Below are 24,468 nucleotides of genomic sequence, written 5' to 3' on the forward strand. Positions count from 1 at the left end.
GCAACCCTCCTGCTCGGGTCTAATGTTTCCGTTATATGGTATTCTTCCAGATTTGGACAGAGGACAATAGTCATGCTGCACCAAAACAAAAGTATTTGCTTCCGACTGTATAATATTATATTGTCCTCTTTGGTAACATAATCATTTTCTATCAACAATCACCACTACCGCCATCATCATCGTCATCATCATCATCATCATCATCATCATCATCATCATCATCATCATCATCATCATTAACATTATTATTATTAGGTACAGATTTTAAAAAAAAATCAAGTAAAGAGGGTTTGGCACAGTCAGGCTGGTTAAGCTCATCATCAGCTCAGGGATCGCGCCCCCTCTACACGCAGCCCAGACAGCGGATAGGACTTCTCGCAGGAAGCGCTGCCTAGTCAAACCCACCGAGAATTTTTCGGAGAATGGGAGGACTCCCTAACACTGCAGCCTTCTGCATTACCCAGATTGTCAGAAGGGCTGTATTCCTGGTAGCAACCCCGGGTACTCTCCCAATGTCAGTCTACAGATTTGGGAGGTACCAAACCTAGGACCGAGCAATGGGGAGTCGGACTACTTGGGATGCAAGCGTGATATTTCGAACGCGAGGTCTGCATATTGACCATGTTTTCCCCGAATCTTGTCAATCACATTGGTGTCAAAAGGGACAGAAAATTTAATAATAGAAATTATTTCATTGGATTTATCAAAAAGGGCAAGATCAGGTATGTTGGCCTGGATACGTCTTAGGCTGATATGGGCCTATTCCAAAGAATTTTTTATTGATAATTTTCCATGACGCCCTCTTCATATTCCGGGTCGTCCCTCGGTGTCAAAACAAGCATGGCGAAGAAGCTAATAAAATGATTGAGCCACACCATCATGTCGCTTAAGATACTGTGTCTGTGCCAAAGCTGGGCATCCACTGACAATGTGTTGGACAGTCTCATTAAATTCATTGCATAATCGACATTTCATAATTACATTTTGATGCAAAATCACACATTGATGGTTTCCAGTAGGAAGGGACTGGTCCTAAGCAGCAAACAGAAAGCCTTATGTTTCACTTTTCAGACCAGCCGACCTCATCCAAGCGAAGGACACTGCGGGGTTGCAGTTTTATCAACACACTGCACAAAATCTTGAGGCAGTGGTCGTTCAGAAAGTTTCGCCCTGAAAAACTCAGTCTGGCCGATTTCATACGCCACTTCACTTGGTTGACACTCATTTCTGTACTGTCCAGCAGTACAGAACCATCAACAAAATCAACACCGACATTGAGATTATGTCCCACATCCTTGGCTGGTTTAAGACATCTGTGGAATGCCTTGTTTTCATAATGAGTGTTGATATGCTTCACAAGAGGGTCATCAAACAAATATATGTGTGCAAAAGTGCACAATACAAGTCTATCATGAAGAGCCCCCACATTAATCAAACCACGCCCACCCATTATAATTGCTGAACATAAGCGATGGAGGGAAGAGCGAGGGTGGTGGGATCTATTGTCTGACTTTGGGTGATCATCATCATCATCATCATCATCATCATCATCATCATCATCATCATCATCATCATTATTATGATTATTATTATTATTATCATTGATATATTATTATTATTATTATTATTATTATTATTATTATTATAATAATAATAATAATAATAATAATATCAATTTGTCTGTGGATTTTTTTATAGTCATTGGATTAAATGTACTTTCGTGTATAAAGCCAAAAATCAAATTTTTTTCTCATCGAAAAATGATTCATTCCTATTAACAAGACATGAATCTATCCTTCCTTGAAAAGCTTCTCTACCTTTTGTATTGAATGTGTTATTATAGATGTAGATCTTCATGTAATGGCTGACTAGCTGACCCGGTATGATAGAGAAAGTGACGGGTGTGTGTTGACAGTTGGGGTCGGTCCGCCAATCTATTTCCACGATATATAATCCACCTCCATGTAGAACCAGCGGGCATGACAGTGTTATATGGGCCAAAGCGGGTCACGTCCATTGTTGTATTGGCAATTTGTCAATCATAAATATGCCCTCTGAGGAATATCTCGTATTTCAAGGCGGCAGGATTTCTGTTGATATATCCCTGAGCATGTCCATCACCGAATGTACTAATCAGTGTTCAAGGCCTATAAGGTAAACATTAAACATTAAGTATACTTGAGGGTTAAATTGAACTGGGAGAAGAAATCGGACATTCTTGACGCGGATTCTTGACCCTAGCCCCCATCAACATCCGCATGTGGTGTCCTATGATAATGTTCACTCGGACCTAAAATCATCTTCTTAGAACAACCTCTTCCACATAACCCAATGGGTATGCCTCTAGGTATTTCAATAGCTTATAATATACAGAATTATCACTATTGATAATACCCCTCCACTAAGTTTGAAGACTGTTTCCTAAAGCCTTTGTAGCATCCCTAGCTGCACTCATCGCCACGGTTTTCTACATTCGCTATGTGATGAAGAGCAAGCTCTGTAACAAAGAGATGTTTGATTTGGTGCAGGCTGCACCTTGTCCCTGCCTTGCGTCAACAATACTTGCTGGAGTAAATGAGGCGAACGATGGGCACCTTCAACGATTTATTGTGTATCTGTTTTCATGAATATTACATTCAGCGAGAGGCATGCGCATGTTATACGCTGTTCATGAAGATGATGAAGACGATGCCTTCAGTGACAGTACCAACGATGCAGTCTTAAGGTTGCTTTGTTGTGATTGCCTTGACTACGCGTCTACACAAAATACTCCAATAGAATATATATAACGATGATGTGTCATGGAAACATGTTATAATCATTTGAGGAGTGTATTACTCATTGGCTGACACATACAGTATTTACATTTTGCCTTTTTTCTAGTACCAGTGAGTGAGTGAGTTGGGTTTAACGCCGCTTTTAACAGTATCCCAGTTATATCACGGCGTGTCAGCTTAATGTGGGAGGAAAGCCCGAAGTGATGCAGGTCTCAGACATTTACCACGTTGGTGAAACCCACGAGCACGGGTATGGTACTGACAAATAATCAGGGCGAAACTGGATTCGAACCCACGATCAAAGGTTTCTGGCGTGCCCAAGGGACGCAACTCTGCACAGCAGATTGCGTCGCCTTGGTCGACTGGGCCACCCTGCCCCCTACCGTACCAGAAGGCTATATAAACACCGAAAAGGGGCATTGCTTATTTTGAATGTGTGTCAGATGCCTGCTATATATATTCGCACCATATCATTCGCACTATGAATTTTCAGGCAATAAGGTATTCTTTCTTTTAAATGCAAAGAGACAGTTGATTGACATAATACGTTTACCAAATGAATCTGGGATTCGAACCCACAAGATGGCAGCAATAAATCAACGTTAAACAATCCACAAAAAGGTGGAGTGAAGCAGCAAATGTCCATTCATAAAGTAATAATAACACGGTAGATCCATGACCTAGTAAACTAAAGATCTGAACTCCTGAAGAGATTGAAAATAGACCTTAGCCTCTTTTATGGTGCAAGGTCGAGGTTGTTTCTGAAAAAAGATTTGATTTATATTTCATTGCTGTTGTTGTTTTTTCAACAGTTTCTGAACTTTTTAGAATTCATTTTTAAAAGTTGACCTTGCGTCTAAACGTTAGCATTTATTAACCACTACTTACACAAATATCAAGGCTATTAACAGCTGGACGTCTTAAACAACAACAACAGCTATCCGTTCTTGCGAATATCCACCAGCATATAACAGCAGACATATTTGGTAATCATCGCTATTCATCACCGTACATATACACCCTACTAAAACTCATGTTCTCTTGTTCTTTGTTTATGGCATACTAATAACAGTACTAGTTTGGGTTGTGACAAGAATATGATACGTGGCAGGGGCTGTGGTTATCCTGAAGGGCAGGCTGTGAGGTGACGTGTGTCAGTGTTTCGTATGTTCAACTGTCACATGTCTTGACGGAGCACATGTCACAGTCCTGCTACACTCCCGCAGTGTTTCCGCAGTGTTTCGCTGACCCACAGCAACGGTGACACAACTCCGCAACAGCGTTTGCTGGGCGGAATCACCCTCTTATTGGTTTTTGAAACAAATTGTGCAGTTGACATTGAAGATACTGGACACTGAAGAATGTGTTTTTTTTAAAAGAAAAGAAAAATGAAGGGTGTAAATCACAATATATAGCATTGAGTCAATACACATGAGCAAATGAAATATGCAATAGAAACCGTATTGACGCCAATGGCAATAGCTTAATTGGCTTGTGACGTTGCAATAAACGACGGTTAAAAACAACGTATGGATTGAGAAAATTAATGTCACGACTTCAAAGCAAAGTAGTGGTAATACTTCATAAGATTTTGCTTAAGACCTAATGCAATTTGAAAACTATGACATACATCAAACGGTGAAATTTGAACCATCAACTTTGATGTTGGGCGTTTTTCATAATGCGTCATATGAATACCATATGCTGGTGTTTAACTGACTGAATACTGGGGATTCTGACGGAGACTGCACTCAATCACACCATGGGCGGATACAGCTTTTTTGAAAAGAGGGGGTGCACAATTAAGATCTATCTATTGTCTTTGGTGGTAATTTATACAGAAATAATGATTTTTTTTCGAAATAAAGGGGGGGGGGGGGGGGGGGGGGGGCATGTACACATATGCGACCAACTGCCTATTCGCTTTGCGTACCCATTTTCGTATTTCAACATGTCTGATAATGGTACATGCATTCACTCAGACGGGTATAGATGGGGTCGACACAGAGACTGTGTTAGTTCATGTTAGATTAAAGCCCGTCTCAAGTCCCATAACTCTCCGTGCATGGCTGACTCCATTCATACTCGGACCTCCTCCTCCCACCCCGACGACCAGGTCAACCATGACGTTATGTGGTGCACACGTGAAGTCACACGGCTTACCGACAGCAGAAAGATTGGGCTAGTGGATTGGAGTTTCAAGTGATTGTTTCCTTGTAAATATATGACATATTATCGTGTGATTGTGACCATGGTTGTTTGATGAGTATAAGTTATTGTATGTAAAGACATGTACAGTGAGTGGATGTTTGGTTCATGCCTCAGTCGACATGCATTTCACGGCGGACTGTCATAGAGTCTGGGCAAATGTACCAGTGGTCTATATGCGTGATACTGGGGTACCTTGGCGAAACATCACAAGTCACACATATTGCCCATTCCACCCCGAATTCCCCACAGTATGTGTATCATGTAGATATATATCAAAGAACTGACTTTCACATTATTTGAGCTCATTGGAGTATAAACCTTCAAACTGTATGAACATGTTGGACGGTTCCATCGTTCCTGGACTGAACAATCTTTTAAAGGTGATATTAAAGATGTTTCGAAATAGGTGCTGAATTAAATTTATAGGTCACTGCAGAATACTGTTGATTGGTTGGTTTGTTGTTTTACGCCGCACTCAGCAATATTCCAGCTATATGACGGCGGTCTGTAAATAATCGAGTCTGGACCAGACAATCCAGTGATTGATATCATGAGCATAGATCCACGCAATTGGGATCGATGACATGCATCAACCAAGTCAGCGAGCCTGACCACCCGATCCCGTTAGTCGTCTTTTACGACAAGCATAGTCACCTTTTACGGCTAGCATGGGTTGCTGAAGACCTATTCTACCCCGGATCTTCACGGGTGCAGAATACTGTTTACTGTCAATCTTGGACGTGGTCAATCATTACGTTTCCGTCTTTTAGTTCGCTCTGGTGGGTCGACACGATGATATTCAATCACGAATATACAGTAAAAAACTATGACTGTTTCCTTTGTATTTCAATCTCGAGTACAGATTAAAGTGTCTATGCTATGATAACAACATTTCTTTGTTTACTGAAGCTGGGGAATTTGCAGGGAGTTTTCAGGGAATGTGGAAGTAGTCAATCAGTGTTTACATCTTTCCGACAGTCTGGTAAAAACGTGTGAAGTCAGTTAGCCGGTCCAGTGGAAACTCCACATATCGTGTAAACTTCACATAACAAAAGTATTATAACTTGTTCAACACATCTAGGCATACACTTGTAGGGACGTTGATGTCAAGTTAACACGACTGGCAACCCGTTACTGCATTACAGCGACATGTTCAACTACATCTGTCTACATTATGTTCAGATACACGTTACTGCTTGGATGTCACTCAATATATTCCGATGTTTTATGAATCAATGAAATGAAAGACACATAAGGACATGTCCCACACAATAACCAAGACGGATATGATTATCAAGACATTTTGTCACAATATATAGAATGAATATAGATTACATGTCCATGCGTTATTGTTGTATGTATTGCCATCTTTGTTTACCGGTTTCCAACTTGCCGTTCTACATCCGTGCATTATTTGCAGTTAGAGCTGCAATTAAACATGCAATATCGCATAAAATTCATAACGGCTTGTCATGAATATTCCTTGCCTTTTCTTTCTCTCTCTCGCGCGCTCTCTGTCTCTCACTCTTTTGCTTTTTCTCTCTCCCTCTCTCTTTCTCTCCATCAAGGTAGCTCCAATGCCTCATTAAAGCCTCCTATAATCCGTTCATTGTGGAACTATTAGGTACACGAGAGTCCTCCTATAATCCGTTCATTGTGGAACTATTAGGTACACGAGAGTCCTCTGATATACGTTTTAGTGGATCAGCTTTCATCCACATTGTACTTTGCTGTTGTACTATGGTTAAAGTGATGCTATCGTTAGTGTGAAACGACCATCCTGTCTCTGTCACGACTTTCTGACATAAATATGTCTCTGTTCAGTTTCAAGACGTGTTATTGTAGACCTTTGTAAAAGTCAGTCAGGTCAGTGAGTCGATTTAAAAGTATAATACTGGAGTTGAAGAAACAGCGTCTATTTAGAGTAACATCTCCGCGCGGGATGAGTCATACGTACATCATAAGCTATAAGTCGATGTGATAAACTTTCCATAACATTTCATATTCACATTTATTCAGAGGGCATAACACATTTTCATTCACTGACAATATGACAGCAATGTTTTTGAACAATAAATGGAGGGTACATATGGTTCGGTATGAATATCGGTGCTTCATTTCCATCGCCATCATGTGTCTTTCCTTCAGTGTCTGTCCCTCGATATATAACACAGGTACATATTCATATCAACTAACAGACATACTCAATCAACCGGATATGAACCATTCCTTACCAGTCTATCTCCAGTGACCAAAGGGAAGGTTCGGGTGGGCAGGCTCGGTGACTTGGTTGATTGTGTGACATCGTACCCCGACGGTGTGACTCGTGGGCGGAGTGGGCAAGCGGTCAAACGCTAGCTGGACATATTGTGTCCCGGGTTGTTATTCAGCCTTGAGACCAACAATGTTTACAGGTCTTTACAGTGTTGCCACTACCCCTGGTGTACAGTACATTTACCCTCTACACTCAAAGCAACCCACTCGTCCGATGGCAGATGACCAGATGGTGGAAACACTAATACTTTTTACCCCCGAAACACAAGTGTCAAAACATGTAATGTCAGCCTTGACAAGTGACCTAGTTCTAATATGCGTCTGTTCACCCAGCATGGAATGGGTACCCTATGCGTGAGGTGGGTGTAAAAATTTTCTAGCGCCATAAAGGCAGCTTGGGTTGTAAACTCCCCGGGGAGCTGAGAATGATAATTGGAATGAAAACGGATCTACTGGTCGGGGAACAAATAAAAACGCATTTGAGCATAAACTAGTATCTGGATATCTGCGGTATATAAATGTATAATATAATAATATAATAATAATGACGATCACAAGATTGTCTTGTCCAGACTCGATGTTGTTATAGTGTCAATATTGCTGAGTTAGGGGTGATACAACGAGCAAAATAATCTCCAGTTATGTGTATCCGTTTAAACTTTCCGGCAGTGAAGGTATCCACAATCTCTCATCAGTGTATACTGTCATGGTACATGCGTCACATTCCAACATGTCCTGAACCCACACACGAGTTGTATATATGTGTTAATACATTACGTCAGATACATCCTTTGACATTTTAATAACCTTCGCAGTCAGAATTACAGTGGGCTTTCTGTATCTCGCGTAGGAGTAATCTACCTCATTGTGGAAAACATAAAAAAACATTGTCCCTTGTTTATCGTCTGTAGTAACATGACATATGGTCGTCTAGCAGACTGTGATCTGTGTTATGTACAGCGTGGCCAAGGAGGAGGGTGTGCTGGCAGTCGCTCAGCTGGTGTTTTCAATAGTTATGTAAATATCAGAGCTCATTGACACACACATTCATGACAACTGAAGTAGAACCGATTCATTCTCAGACATGTTCATATGTTAAGATTCGTTGTTGTAATAGCAGATTATGTCTGTTTTGGACGACCCTGTGTCTACGATAGTAGCGGTGGTTTCTAAAAGATACATCAGAAGCGCTGATGAATATAATATGCTATTCTTAACACTCTGTGCCTGATTTCTTCATTCGTAAGTTTCTAGGTTATCAAATATTCATCAATATATCTACATCGCCTGAAGTAAAACGTAGTTGAGATCGATTATAAACTTCGGGTGAGTAGTGTGTCCTGGTTGTACTGGAGAAGACTTGTAGTCCAATGTTCCATATGTCAGTCGCTACTGTAGATATGATACGACCTGGGAGCTTCGTAGTTTGTCCTATTATTTTATTTGTAGCAACTCACGGGACATAATTGATTTCTTTGTACAAACAATGTTTTCCCGATAACAATAAATTACGTTGTCAGATGTGTCACAAGGAGCGCGGATCGATCAATTTTGATGTAAAATTAATGCATTCCATGGAAACAATGAGGTGCACACTCATGGTCTGCTTAAACTCAGTTTTGTCAATAATTCATGGATTTAAGGAATCAACAAAGACGCTTTTCAAGCAGGGGGTGTAACAAGATGTGCTATTCAGTGTAAACAGGCCGGGGAAGTAGCAGAGCTCCGGCAACAGCGAAGAGGCTGAAACCGTCGATGCGTGTCTCTGTTGCCAGTAACATCTTAAGTGAAGCATAGACTGAAGTCTCTGTTAATGATGTGTTGTCACACTACTCTCCAATATGAACAATATTGTTAATCATATCAAACATTAATGATATTTATATCACAGCTTTGTAATTTGCATAAGAGGTACGTTCGACACAGATGAGAAAAATCTTGCTGACATATTGCCTGTGATGATTTTAAGTGCGAACGGGTATATGCATATGCTCTATTTGAATGCTGTGTAGTTTTCACATTCTTTTCCTCAACTACCCACCCCACCACAACTGCCCTCAACCCCACCCCCAACAACCACCCACCCGTTACTACCTTCATCCTCACCCCCTACACCCACTCCACCCAAACTACTCTCACCCCCTACACACACCCCATCCAAACTACTCTCACCCCCTACACACACCCCACCCAAACTACTCTCACCCCCTACACACACCCTACCCAAACTACTCTCACCCCCTACACACATCCTACCCAAACTACTCTCACCCCCTACACACACCCCACCCAAACTACTCTCACCCCCTACACACACCCTACCCAAACTGCTCTCACCCCCTACACACACCCTACCCAAACTACTCTCACCCCCTACACACTGCCCACCCAAACTATTCTCACCCCCTACACACACCCTACCCAAACTACTCTCAACCCCTACACCCCCCCCCCCGCCCTAACACTCCTCATCCTTACCCTCGACACCCACCCCACCCTAACTACCCTCATACCCACCCTTTAAACAAACTCCACCTCAACTACCCTCATCTTTATCCCTACACCCACCCCGACTACCCTCATCTTTACCCCTACACCCACCCCGACTACCCTCATCTTTACCCCTACACCCACCCCGACTACCCTCATCCTCATATCCCCTACACCCACCCCGACTACCCTCATCCTCATATCCCCTACACCCACCCCGACTACCCTCATCCTCATATCCCCTACACCCACCCCGACTACCCTCATCTTTACCCCTACACCCACCCCGACTACCCTCATCTTTACCCCTACACCCACCCCGACTACCCTCATCTTTACCCCTACACCCACCCCGACTACCCTCATCTTTACCCCTACACCCACCCCGACTACCCTCATCTTTACCCCTACACCCACCCCGACTACCCTCATCTTTACCCCTACACCCATCCCGACTTCCCTCATCTTTACCCCTACACCCACCCCGACTACCCTCATCTTTACCCCTACACCCACCCCGACTACCCTCATCATTACCCTCTACACCACCTCGACTACCCTCATCCTCATATCCCCTACATACACCCCCATACCCTCAACCTTATACCCTGTACATCCACCCTAACTTCCCTCATCCTTACCCTGTACATCCACCCACCGTCAACACATACACACGCAGACCCACACCTTAAACAAATCACCCTGCACACCAGTTGCGTGTAGTAAGGTACTATTTTCAATATCAATATATCCCATTGTTGCAGTGACGTTTGAACTTACCAATGTTGACGATGCGCACGCCGTCCCTGGATATGGCATCAAGAGCGACTGACACATTCTGCAACTTCTCATAATGGTTAGCAGGGTTCTTAAGAACACCACCGAATCTCCGATGCTGTAGTTCCTCCACGAGGGCCAGGAGGTTGACACCGTCTTGGAAGTCGGTCCTGACGTCGTGGATAACAATGTTCCTTGACTTCAGCTGTTCATTCAGCCAGTTGGTGAAAGTGTTCTTCTGAATCTGCATCCGTTGTGCCAGATCTGGGTAATGAAGGGACTCCCTTGCTCCGCCAAAGTGATTCATATTTATCTATTTTTCACTACAAATCTCCAACAATCCAGGCGAAGCACTTGAAATGCGGTAAAATTGACACTAGGAATCTACGTTCTACACCACGCTATCCATGCCCGCTGATGCGACAGACACGTTATCGACAACCCAATAACAACACACGCGTACGTCCAGATCCCGGGGGTGAGGGCAATATGGCATCCCTTCTGCACCCCTCTCTGCCGGGGCTTTTGCTACAGTGTAGGAGCGGCTGACCCGTTGAAGTTGGTGAAGGCAGGTATGCAATATTCAGTCAATCGACAGAAGACCTATTTGGCTATTCACCTTCCCACAATACCGTCACACAAGCCATTCGCTTCCCAAACCGGTTTTCTAGTATAGCGAACACCATGCCGTCTCCTCAGTGGGGCCGTGTTTACCTGTTATAACTTAGAGATATATTTAGTTTACCTGTCTCCCCGCAGTGATATTGTGCTACACCCCCTCCACCCTGGGATGACTGGTGTTGACAGTCAGCATGACCTGGTCAGGTCACCACCCTCATCTGATATTGGCAACTGATTGACAACACTGATCATGCAATGTACCACTCGATAGAGTGAGAGACATGTACTTTACGGCAAGCACGGCAATACCTCGTGACCTGACCTGTATTGATGGAGTGCACGTAATTCAAACAAGGGTTTTAGAGCCTGTAAAAGTATAAGTACACAAATCAACTTGGAAATATATATATGCTTATGTTTTTCCATTGTGCTACGTATACGAACGTGCAGCTGAGGATTTTATTTCCAGATTATGGTAGTGGGTCGCTACTGGGGATTTGTCTTAAATCCTAACACAATGCACAGTTATCCGCTGTAACTAATGCCTGTTGTTACTAGACTCTGTAATGATTACTTGGTTCAGAAGATTAAACTCCAGTTACCTCGAACTTCGAGGGGCAAATTGGAAGCTTCAAGGAAGCCAGTTTCAAAAATGATTAAGTAAACAGTGTCGTGTTGTAAAGCTAACTGACTATATTCGAGATATTTCGAAATATCTTCGACTTAACCAGAGTGGATATTCAATCTTATTTATGATTTATTTAAAAAATGAAATACTTACCGAATACTAAATATGTCACTTTTTGTGTTATAAGTTCAAGCATGCTACTAGTCCCCCCTTGTCATTAACCCCTGTTCAAGCATGCTTTTAGTCAACCCTTGTCATTAACCCCTGTTCAAGCATGCTACTAGCCCCACTTGTAATTAACTCCTGTTCAAGCATGCTTCTAGATGCCCCTTGTCATTAACCACCCTGAAAGCCTGCTACTAGTCCACCCTTGTACCTAATCACTATTCAAGCAGTCAACCCTTGTCATTAACCCCTGTTCAAGCATGCTACTAGTCCTGTCCTTGCCGTGAACCCCTGTTAAAACATGTTACTAGTCAACCCTTGTCATTAACCCCTGTTCGGGGATGCCACTACTCAACCCTTGTCATTAACCCCTGTTCAAGCATACTTCTATTCAACACTTGTCATGAACCCCTCTCCAACTTGCTTTTAATTCCCGCCCATTTTCATTAACCCCTGTTCAAACATGCTTCTAGTTCCCCTCTTGGCTTTAATCCCTGTTCAAGGATGCTACTGTTCTCGTCATTGTCATGAACCCCTGTTCAAACATGCTATTAGTTCCCAAACCCTTTTCATTAACCCCTGCTCAAGCATGCCACTACACCCCCTTGTCATTAACCTCTGTTCAAGCATGCTACTAGTCCCGTTCTTGCTATGAACCCCTGTTCAAGCATGCTATTAGTTCCCGCCCCTTTTCATTAACCCCTGTTCAAGCATGCTATTAGTTCCCGCCCCTTTTCATTTACCCCTGTTCAAGCATGCTACTTGTCAACCATTTCCATTAACCCCTATTCAAGCATGCTACCGTCCCGTCCTCGTCATAAATCCCTGTTCAAACATGCTATTAGTTCCCGCCCCTTGTCATAAACCCCTGCTCAAAAGTATGCTTCTAGTCCCCCCTTGCCATTAACCACTAATTAAGCATGCTATTAGTCCCCCCTTTTCATTAACCCCGAAACAACCATGCTTCTAGTCCCCCCTTGTCATTAACCCCTAATCAAGCATGCTTCTAGTCCCTCCTTGTCATAACCCCTGTTCAAGCATGCTATTAGTTCCCGCCCCTTTTCATTAACCCCTGTTCAAGCATGCTATTAGTTCCCGCCCCTTTTCATTTACCCCTGTTCAAGCATGCTACTTGTCAACCATTTTCATTAACCCCTGTTCAAGCATGCTACTAGTCCCCGCCTTTTTTCATTAACCCGTGTTCAAGCATGCTACTTGTCAACCCTGTTCATGAACCCCTTTTCAAGCATGCTACTAGTCACCTTCTTTTTTCATTTACCCCTGTTGAAGCATGCTACTAGTCCCCGCACCTTTTCATTAACCCATGATCAAGCATGCTACTAGTTCCCGCCCCTTGTCCTGTACCCAATTTCAAGCATGCTACTAGTCCCCGTCTTTTTTCATTAACCCCTGTTCAAGCATGCTACTAGTCCCCGTCTTTTTTCATAAACCCTTGTTCAAGCATGCTGCTAGTCTACCCTCCTTCAATTAACCCCTGTTCAAGCATGCTACTAGTCCCCGACTCTTTTCATTAACCCATGTTCAAGCATGCTACTAGTCCCGCCCTTTTTCATTAACCCCTGTTCAAGCATGCTACTTGTCCCCGCCCCTTTTCATTAACCCTTGTTCAAGCATGCTGCTAGTCTACCCTCTTTCCATTAACCTCTGTTCAAGCATGCTACTAGTCCCCGCCCCTTGTCATGAATCCCTGTTCAAGCATGCCACTTATTGCAATAAACAAACACGGCGTAAGTACAAATGATAATATGAGCGTGGGACACAAGAAATGGGCTTCACACATTGTACCCATGTCGGGAATCGACCCGGGTCTTCTGCGTGACAAGCGTGCTCTTTAACCCACTCTTCTACCGGACTGTCCCGTAAGGCTGTGACGTCTATTGTGACGTCATTGAGCACCGCAAAACTCATGTCTGTGTGACTCAATGGAGGTGAGTGTATGGCATAAACAGACCAGTAGAGCGTGTGGAATCATTATCACACGTGTGTTTCGTAGGTATGTTCAACACGCTTGTCTTGAACCAAGTGGCTGATAGTTAGTGTTGGACGAAGATTATGAAGAAATCAGATCACGATACGTGTGAGTTGGTGTATGTGTGCTTCTGTAGACAGCTTGTCCCAGGAAAACAAATGAGGGGGCGGGGATGCTGTGGGAAGATACAGCGAAGGAGATATTTTCTCACGACCTCCGAGCACTTATCGGAAATCAGGTCCATCTGATCACACGATCAACGAGTGAATTCCCTTTGCTGTGCAGAATTACTATATGAAGCATTGCGTTTCAAGTTTTAGCTTTCGATGTCGTTGTATTTGTCTGGAAGTACATGTTCAGATGTTGTTATATACTCCGTGAAAATATTAAAAAGACTTTTCGTGTTAATATTTGAGTTGATAGCTTCAGTCAGTCAGGTTTGTTTCTGTAGACGACTATTAGTCCCATCAGGGCCTAGACCGGACCATCACAAACATCACGTGCTTGTCATCTGCTTGACGAGCAGTTCAATAATACCACAGCTGAGGGGATAAAGCCTTTTCTCAACAGAATTAAATAACGTATTTCCTTGTGAGCGGTTTCTTTATTTCCCCATCCAGAGTGGGTAGAACTGTACTTATGTTAAATATGCACCAGCCTGGAACAGTTTTGTTTAAACTCAGACGGGCGCAGTCAAGCATCAATGTACACGACATGCATATATGCGTGTGACATCATGTAAGCTTTGAATTATTTATGTCTCAGGGCTGAGACTTAAACCCAGGAGAACACAGCTTACAACAAACGTAAGCACACGCCCATGGAATGGCCATAAAGCCAAAATACGTACACAACCGTACGTATTCACATACGCACACACACACGTACGCAAATCCGCAGGCACACAAACAGATGGATATTAACACGCATACACATGCACATCGACACTCATGCGCTCCCAGTGTATGCATTGACACGCACACAGGTACGTACGTTATCGCTTACATCTAGGGGAGACATGTCTTCACGGATACATGTTTCAAATGGTACATGTATATAGATAAGTATGTAAGGAGTGGTCGAGTCTGACGAGCAGGCGGATCAATCATTCAATGATGTAGAGGTATACTTAAGAGGTAATACGTGTGATCCTCAGGGAGGCTTTTCAGTGTAAGAATAAACACAGCCGTGGTGCACATTCCTTGAATGCAGTGATGAACAGGACTATCTGGGTATGTCGCTCCCAGTATGCACTATCTAGGTATAGCTGGGTATCCAGTCATACGCGACCTGGTTAGACATAGGGGGTATGTATATCTTCATAGTGCACCAGGGCATCCCGAGAAAATGGGAAGATGGTTTTCTTACATTTGTTGCTCGGCATACGGCTGATTAGTGTTTGTACTTGAAGAAGATTGTGTGTGCGAGTGGTTTTAGAAGACTTGAGACTTTAGAAGATGTGAGGTGAGGTGAGGTGAAAATGGGTTTAACAGCGCGTCCAAGATTATTGCACTTATATAGCGACGTGCATGTACGTGTGTGTGTTTGTGTGGCTGCTTGTACTAATCCGGACTGATGCCGATTTATAGTGCCACTGAGATACCATGCCGCAGTTTAACATGAATACCTCACTCAGACACAGTATTCTGACGCCGAGCCGACCAGTCCTTGTTTTAGCCCTTAATGCCGAGCGCCAGACAGGGTAACAACAAGTACAATCTTTTAACGTCTTTTGGTATGACGCGGCCCGGGATCGAACCCTGGACCTTCCGCTCTCCGGGCGGACGCTCTACCACTAGACCACGGAGGCGGTCTAGAAGATGTGAGCTTGGATGATAATAGCAGTCTTTGTCCCTGTATCGTACGTCCTCGGGGCGGTGGGGAGCCTTGTAAACCTTGCACGCTCACTCACTCACTCACTCACTCACTCACTCACTTGGAATCCCCGAGACGATGCATGTAACATGGGCCCATCCAGCAACGTCTCGTACAATGCGACTTAATGGATTAATGGAACGGGTGGTCAGTCTCAACGACTTGGTGGTTTGTGTGTCATCTGACCCAGATGGCGTGGATCGTTGCTGACAATATCAATCACTGGATTGTCTGGTTTAGGCTCGATTATTTAAAGGTCGCCATCACTTAGCTGAAGTATTGATGAGTGCGACGACAAACAAACAACAAACAAACAAACAAACAAACAAACAGACATCAGAATGTAACAGTGACAAAGAACAGAACTCAATCTAAACATCGATCACTTTATTCTATAAAACATTTCGAGAACTATGATATAAATATAACAACATGTATCAGGCACTTTTGCGTAAGTCTGTCTCGCGAAACTGTCATTTCTTGGACAATAATCTGAAATGTGATGATAACGATATAACACACACTCTGTCAGGGGCCACCAACGTCACGTCTGCCTGGAGAGTAGTAGTTCGATCCCGTGGCCATGTCATACCAAAAGACGTTTAAATACGGTACTTGTTGTTACTCTGCCTGGCGCTCGGCATGTGGTAAAAGAAGGACAAATCGGCTCGGAGCTAGCAAAGTTACATTGCTGTATAGGATTTCATTGGGGTCGCACCATGACATAGGCACAAGTCCGGACCAGTACAAGCACACACAAGTCCATGTACGATTCTATATGAGCCAAGAAACTTGAACGCGGTGATAAAAAACACATTTCTCGTAACATCATTAATATTTCATAAATTGAATTAATTCTCGTTTTGCTTAAACGAACCTAAGGCTATATACATCTAGCACATGAATTAGATTATCAGAGGATAGATTCTCTTCATGCAGACTGTTTATCTAAATACGCCAGTGCGCCTATTAAACTGGGGGTACAAGAGAGCCTACGTGGGCGGGACGTTGATGACATCTGAACAGAAAGATTGTCACAATGTCTTAGTCACATGGAATCTCTCAACACCAACACATGGAGCACATCAATTATAACGAAATGATCTTTTCAGCACACATTTCTTCCAGCAACTGTTCTTCACAACCCTATTTAGTCACGTGTGACTTGCCTGGATCAGGTGTATGGAGTCCATGTTCAAGCAGCCTTCACTAGAACCCTTGTCGTGACAACACTGTGTAAGGCACGTGCAGTGCAGACCACTTGGGGAATATGATGACGCGCAAGGTCAGGGTTCACGACCTTGCTTTCCAGCCACACGGAATTAGAAGGATCAACGAGGAGGAAGTCAGAGATATAGCTGACATGACGAAAGGCCACTTGTAGGAATGGGTGTCGTCGTATACCCAACCTGAAAAAGACAGGTATACATTTGTTTGTTTGTTTGTTTGTTGTTTAACGCAGCAGTCAGCAATATTCCAGCTATATGACGGCGGTCTGTAAATATTCGAGTCTTCACCAGACAATCCAGTGATTGACATCATGAGCATCGAATTGGGATACGATGACAGGCATTAAGCAAGTCAGCGAGCCTGACTATCCGATCCCGTTAGTCGCATCTTACAACAAGCATAGGCATCTCTTATGACAAGCATGGGTTTGCTGAAGATAAGTTCTAACTCGGATCTTAATCACTTAGACAATACTTCGAATGTAATTCAGAATGATCAAATCACGATAACATGTCTCTGATTGAATCAGATGACGAACAGGGTCATATCAGATGGATGGCTGAATTCAACATACCTCCAAACTGACTTACATTATTGCTCATTTCTTAACAAGTTCATATAAACAAGGTGTTAAACTACTGGTTAAAGCATCCTCGCGTCATGTTGCAGGGTCGGGTTCGATTCCCCACATTGGCACAATGTGTGAAACTCGTTTCTGGTGTCCCTTAACCTTTTTAAGCGGGTCTGTTGCCAAAAGTGAAAAATCAAATTCACTCTCTCACTCAAATGAACAATTAAATGCAGCTGACTGCATGGACCCGTACCGATATAATGGTGAGTTACACCTAAGATCTCTCTGTCAAAGGCAGCGTCCGCCCGGAGAGCGGAAGGTCCGGGGTTCGATCCCGGGCCGCGTCATACAAAAAGACGTTAAAAGATTGTACTTGTTGTTACCCTGTCTGGCGCTCGGCATTAAGGGGCTAAAACAAGGACTGGTCGGCTTGGAGTCAGTATACTGTGTCTGAGTGAGGTATTCATGTTAAACTGCGGCATGGTATCTCAGTGAGCTAGCACTATAAATCGGCATCAGTCCGGACTAGTACAAGCAGCCACACACACACATACACGTGCATGCACGTCGCTATATAAGTGCAATAATCTTGGACGCGACGTTAAACCCAATTTCACCTCACCTCACCTGTCAAAGGCAAAAGCTTTTTTGCTGTATCATGTTTTGCCCCATGTTAGAAACTCCTGCTCGATTGACGGGTATAGGAGAGATTTTACCGACGCTTCAAACTATACCTCTTCTTTTTTTCATGTAAGTTATTTTTGTCTCTTTCAGTGTGGTATTAAAGGGGAGCTCAGAGTGGTACGGTGTACATACGCTGACCGCTTACACAGAAACCACGATGGTACCCTGTCTTGCGCTCGGCATTAGGACTGGTTGGCTCGGAGTCAGTATACTGTGTCTGTGTGGGGTATTCATGTTAAGCTGCGGTATGGTATCTCAGAAGGCAAGCACTATAAAATTGGCATAAGTCCGTACACACGCATTCACGCACGCACGCACTCACGCACGCACACGCACACACGTGAACACCTACTTGGCCTACCTCTATCGTGCACACATACAAATGCGCACACACATAAAGACCTACTTGGCCTACATCTATCGTGCACACATACAAATGCGCACACACAAGAAGACCTACTTGGCCTACCTCTATCGTGCACACATACAAATGCGCACACACATAAAGACCTACTTGGCCTACCTCTATCGTGCACACATACAAATGCGCACACACATAAAGACCTACTTGGCCTACCTCTATCGTGCACACATACAAATGCGCACACACATAAAGACCTACTTGGCCTACCTCTATCGTGCACACATACAAATGCGCACACACATAAAGACCTACTTGGCCTACCTCTATCGTGCACATATACAAATGCGCACACACATAAAGACCTACTTGGCCTACCTCTATCGTGCACACATACAAATGCGCACACACATAAAGACCTACTTGGCCTACCTCTATCGTGCACACATACAAATGCGCACACACATAAAGACCTACTTGGCCTACATCTATCATGGAATACATAGATTGAAAAGTAACAACATCGCTGAAGTACTGCCGACGTAACTATACAATTTAACTCACAAAGTATGCAACGTCAATAACCAGTCTCGATTTTCCAACGAAATAGATTCATGAGGTGTAAATGGCAAAATAACTGTGAAAATTATGTGAATGGATCACTGACATTATTCACACCAGGTGTTTGGAAAAAAACAATGCATTATATAATGGAGATACTTATAGAATAAAATAATATTAAATGTTTATCCGCTGGGTTGATATGAATGCTGCCCTACTCACCCGCTATAGGTGCACCAATCAGATAGCCCACTGCAGTCACGAGGCTGTAGACGCCCAGAGCCAAGGCAAAGTTGTCTTCCCCGGCCAGACGGATCATCATGGCAGGCAACACAGCACCTCCTCTACTTGCGTAGCAGATACTGAACAACACGACATAGCCATACAGCACTACCAGGGAAATATCAAAGAAAAACACGAAAGTTAACAAACCGCTCAAAATCCCAAAACCAATGTAGAGAAAAGCCGGATTGACCCTGTTGTTTGTCGCCAGGAACCCGTGAAGAAGCTTGCCCACGGCTGCCGATAAACCAAAGGCTGTGTAGGAGAGAGCAGCCGTGAAGGAATCAGTGTGGTAGTAGTCAAGGATGTGCGCTGAGAGGTGGCCTGTTAGAATGCTTCCTCCAAACAGTGATATGATACCGCTGAGTAAGAATAAGTAGTATCCTTTGCTATTCTCCAGAGATCCATGCAACCGTTTGTACCACTTCTTCTTTCGAGAGGATGGGTGCTTTATCACCTCTATTTCCATAACACTGCTCTTTCTTCGTTTCTTACCTTTTGCGATTTTCTTAAATGTCTTATTTGATGCGACAATAACCTTATTTTGGTAGTTTGTGTCGTTGTCAACGAATTGATCCTGTGTGGCTGATTCGCCAATATCTTCAAATGCTAGGTTGTACACGCCAGCATCGTGACCGTTAGCCTCAATCTTAGTTTTGATTATCTTGGAGATCTCATGGTCGGTGACATCGTCCTCAAGGTCATTCGTAGCATCTTCAAAGTTTTCATATGTACTATTTATAGGAGTGTTGTGCTCATCTGTACTCTTTTCGGGAGTGCTGTCCTCATCTGTACGTTTTTCAGGAGTGTTGTCATCATCTGTACTCTTTTCTGGAGCGCTGTCCTCATCTGTATGTTTTTCAGGAGTGTTGTCTTCATCTGTTCTTTTTTCAGGTGCGTTATCGTCACTGATAGTTTCACAGGTATGTTCACTTTCCTTCTCCCCGGCTGCAGCAGCAGCAATGTCTTCTTGTTCATTGGCCTCACTATCTTCTTGCTTATCAACAGCGACATTTTCTGGAGGGGTATTTAGATCATTGTCATCAGACAGTTTAATAGATGTCACATTTTGCGTATTTGTGTCTGGAGCCTCATCACTGGTGCTCTCCATGTCGTCACTAAAATCGTCTTGCATTCCCACGTCAACTTCATACACCCTGACTTCATCACCTGGCTCAAATTCCACTATTCTCTCTGTGACGATGATATCGGTCAGAATATCGCTGACTATATCCACGTCATCATCCGGGGACTTTTGGTAGAGACCTGGAAACAAGTAGGCTGTCACCACGATGTTGAGGTAGAGAGCTGCCATCACTTGAAACATCCCTCTCCAGTACAGAGTGTCAATGAGATACTGCAACAGCGGCGGATAAACGACCACACCCATACTACTGATGAAACCACCAAAGCCAAACGCCAGGTTCCTGTGTTTAGTAAAGCTGACCTTCAGGGCTTCGAAAGACCCAATGTAGGTTAGGCCTGATCCTATACCTGAAGGAAGAGACGGCATCGTTATGTCCATGTCCATTGTCAAACTTGGTTTTGGTTTGTTTGAATGTATTTTTGTCTTACGCCACACCCAGCAATATTCCAGCTATATGACGGCGGTCTGTAGATAATCGAGTCTGGGCCAGACAATCCCGTGATTGATATCATGAGCATAGATCCACGCAATTGGGATCGATGACATGCTTCAACCAAGTCAGCGAGCCTGACCACCCGATCCCATTAGTCGCCTCTTACGACAAGCATATTCCCCTTTTACTGCAAGCATGGATTGCTGAAGACCTATTCTACCCCGGACCTTCACGGGTCTGTCCAACTTGAACCATGAATGTATATTAACTATGTTGATTGGTAGGTATTAACTATTGTTCCTAAATCTCCCTGCACTTGTGAAGACACATGTCATAACAAGGTTAGTTAGTCTAACGCAATACGCGATGCCATATAACAAGATAAACATCTTCTTTCGTATCTTTGCCTACATTGTCTCTTTGTTTGTTAACGCACTTAGCAATACTCCAGCTATATGAGGGCGGTCTGGACCAGAAAAATCAGTGATTTATATTAGTATGTTGTGCACGGAGCAGTGCGAACACCCACCTGTTCCAACTAGACAGGAATACTGCTATGATATCAGCTACAGTTATACACGATATAAACTCTAGTGGATAGAAATAAATAATTGAAAATCAGCATAGATTTGTTATTTGCAAACTTTTCATATATCAATCAATTCAGTACATTTTGTATTAAATCTGTTACACAATTAGTTTTTACCGTTTTTGGTCATAAAGGATTATCATATTGTAGCATTTCTTAGGTAGCCAGTACATTAACTTTAATTCAAGAATATAGTACATTTGACATCTACCACATTCGCAAAAAGCCATAATACTAGACGTATTTACATTTGAAACCACATATTTCTTGTAAGCATAGAGATTTATGTTCTCTATCGCATCATAAGGATTTAGTCCCAAAATGTCTGACCCATATAACATCGGATTCACTTTCACATTAAATATCTTAAACACGGAAATGTAAGATATATAACCGGGTGTAGTTGAAGGAAGCTAATGGAAATCTGTTGTGAAATGTATATCTAAATACTTGTAGAAAGTAATAGTTTCTAAAGTATTGCCTATATAAATTCACTTTTCATTTTCTGCCACTTCTAAGACGACTTTTGTAGATACGCTATTCACAGTTAATTTTCCTTCCTCACAATAGTTCCCATGTTCAACTGACTAAAACTAACCCCCCTAATCCTCTACGGTCTGCTTGATGTTGTTTTATCAGTGTTGGGCACTCTAGGTGGTAATCGTTGTTACCCTGCCCGGAGCTCGGCATGAGCGGGATAACACAAGGCCTGGGACACAGATCTGACACTGCACACATAAATGGCCTGACCAATAATGGAAAGTGATCTAGGTATTTGAAGTAGTTGAACTTCGTTTACACTTTACATTAAATAAAATAAACTTATAAACCACTTCAATAATATCTTATGGTGAGAAATGAAATATATTATAAAACATTCAGATCCCTGTGAACGTACCTGCAACGACTCCAAATGTTATAAATACATGTTCGATTTTCGTCGCAAACCCACTTGTCAGCATCCCCAGGAACATGATCGTTCCTCCAGCCATGGTGGTGATCCTGCTGCCATAGCGCTTGACAAGTATCCCCCCAACAGCACCTAGCATGCAACAAAGTCCGTGTTTACTGAGCGGCCAGGTTGGTAGAGCTTCTATCTTAGCAATTGCAAAACGACATAGGCTTTATCAACTTGATCCAATCCTACAAGTATTAAGGACTAAATGTACTCACATGGTTAAACTGAAGCTGAAAATATGCATACGCCACAAAGAAATCCTTCTGATATCTGACACGTAATTATCTAAAATCTAAAGCAAAACATCTTTCATCACTACTATCATTTGGGGTTGACATTTGATCATCTTGCAAAAGAAGGTAGGTAAGGGTTATAAAGTGTTTTCATTTCAAAATGACAAAAAATGCCACCTCCATAGCATCTGTTAAAAGCACATGACTGTAACGGCTCAGCATCAACTATATATCATTGTGTTAAGTACTTAGGTTTAACATATACTTATGAGGATAATTCTACATCAATTAACGTATTAATACGTTCGCCTCATTTCATATTTAAACAAGTTTATTCGCAACTCCGGCAAAGGGAAAAACATAAATTATCTTTTCAATGTTTGATGTGTACATTTGAAAAGGATTTACGAAAGCAAAGTGAATGTTGTCCATTTAATTGTTACGTATCTTTCAATTAGTAAGAGAACGTTTCATTTATTCATTGAGAAAAGATGACATACAAACCACATAAAGATGTAGCTTCCGACTTCGGAGAGAAGAACAATATTCAACTTAAGCCCTATTTCTTTATTACTTGGTTTGAGATGATGGGGCGGGCAAGTTTGGTCAATCAGTGATGAAAGAAAAGCGATAAATACCCTATAAATAAAAGAAGAATCGATTCTGCCATATCATAAGCATGTGTTTATGAATCACGATCAAATGGTGATGACAAACGTGAGCGTAACCTGCCACTCCGGTGGCACCGTCACAAACACATGCAAAAACAAGTCAATTGTTCACCTGAAAACACACATGACCATATGGTACAAGTCAAAATAGGGAATTGCATCAAGCATCATTTACATACATGTTATTGCATTAACGAAATATTGCAAAGTTGTAATCCACGAAGTTATTCCAGAAGTAAGCTTGAATTCTTGCAGGAGAGCGACATAAAAGATCCCCGAGGTGAACTTAAGCCCGCTGATGAAGAGCCTTATCCAAGAATTGGCCAAGAGAACGACAACGTCATGGACACCCCCCATAGTTATGAGACAAATCACTGCCAGGCCGGGTATTTATAACAGCTGACAATGACAACTGAAAGTCACATGGGGTTGTCACTATCAGCTGAGAGGTTTGTAGCATTCCTACACACGGCCCAACTGGAGAATGAGAATAAAATCAAGGAGTGCTGACCAAATTTGGACCTTCAAGGCAGGATGCTACACTCGACACACAAATTTATTATTTGCAGTGTGCCGGCTGCAAGGAAGGTACGAGATATGAAGACGTGTCCCACAAATTCTGACCAACCAGGTGTTGTTGACTGTGTTAACATTGCACAGTCTCAAGGACCACAGGGATAAAGGATGCATTCAAGGGCATTTTGTTTATGAGGTTATCAGTGCTATATATATACTAAATGCAATATGACTTCTGAACTGCTTCTTTATAGTGTTGAGCTATGTTAGACGTAACAGCGGCTAGTCTGCCAATGTAAATACTTAACATTATGACATTGATAGCCTAAACCGATTGTCCCCTGGGTCGTGTCAATAATCACACCCATAAGTCCCATGTTCAGGCAGAGCCATTGTCTGTTCGTCTGTCCGTTGCTATATACAT

The 24,468-nt window shown here is 42.8% G+C and overlaps 2 protein-coding genes across 2 annotated transcripts in view; both read right to left on the bottom strand.

Annotated features, from left to right (window-relative positions):
* The window catches only part of LOC124148566 (filamin-A-like), a 59,076-nt gene extending 47,835 nt beyond the window's left edge, over positions 1–11,241 (bottom strand). Inside the window, exon 1 of the mRNA XM_046519712.2 lies at positions 10,533–11,241. Within this exon, the coding sequence (XP_046375668.1) occupies positions 10,533–10,836 (304 nt within the window). The 5' untranslated portion in view covers positions 10,837–11,241. The remainder of the gene's footprint in view (positions 1–10,532) is intronic.
* Positions 11,242–16,180: 4,939 nt separating this feature from the next.
* Positions 16,181–24,095, bottom strand: LOC124148567. Its single transcript, XM_046519714.2, has 4 exons — positions 23,708–24,095; positions 22,565–22,708; positions 19,438–20,991; positions 16,181–17,217 (listed from the first exon to the last, which is right to left on the bottom strand). Exons 1-4 carry the CDS (start codon positions 23,883–23,885, stop codon positions 17,102–17,104), a joined length of 1,992 nt encoding a protein of 663 aa, XP_046375670.2. The 5' UTR covers positions 23,886–24,095; the 3' UTR covers positions 16,181–17,101.
* Between the last annotated feature and the right edge of the window lie 373 nt (positions 24,096–24,468).

Source organism: Haliotis rufescens, unplaced genomic scaffold, assembly GCF_023055435.1.
Source record: "Haliotis rufescens isolate VD_foot unplaced genomic scaffold, xgHalRufe1.0.p SCAF_9, whole genome shotgun sequence".
Taxonomy (NCBI): domain Eukaryota; kingdom Metazoa; phylum Mollusca; class Gastropoda; order Lepetellida; family Haliotidae; genus Haliotis; species Haliotis rufescens.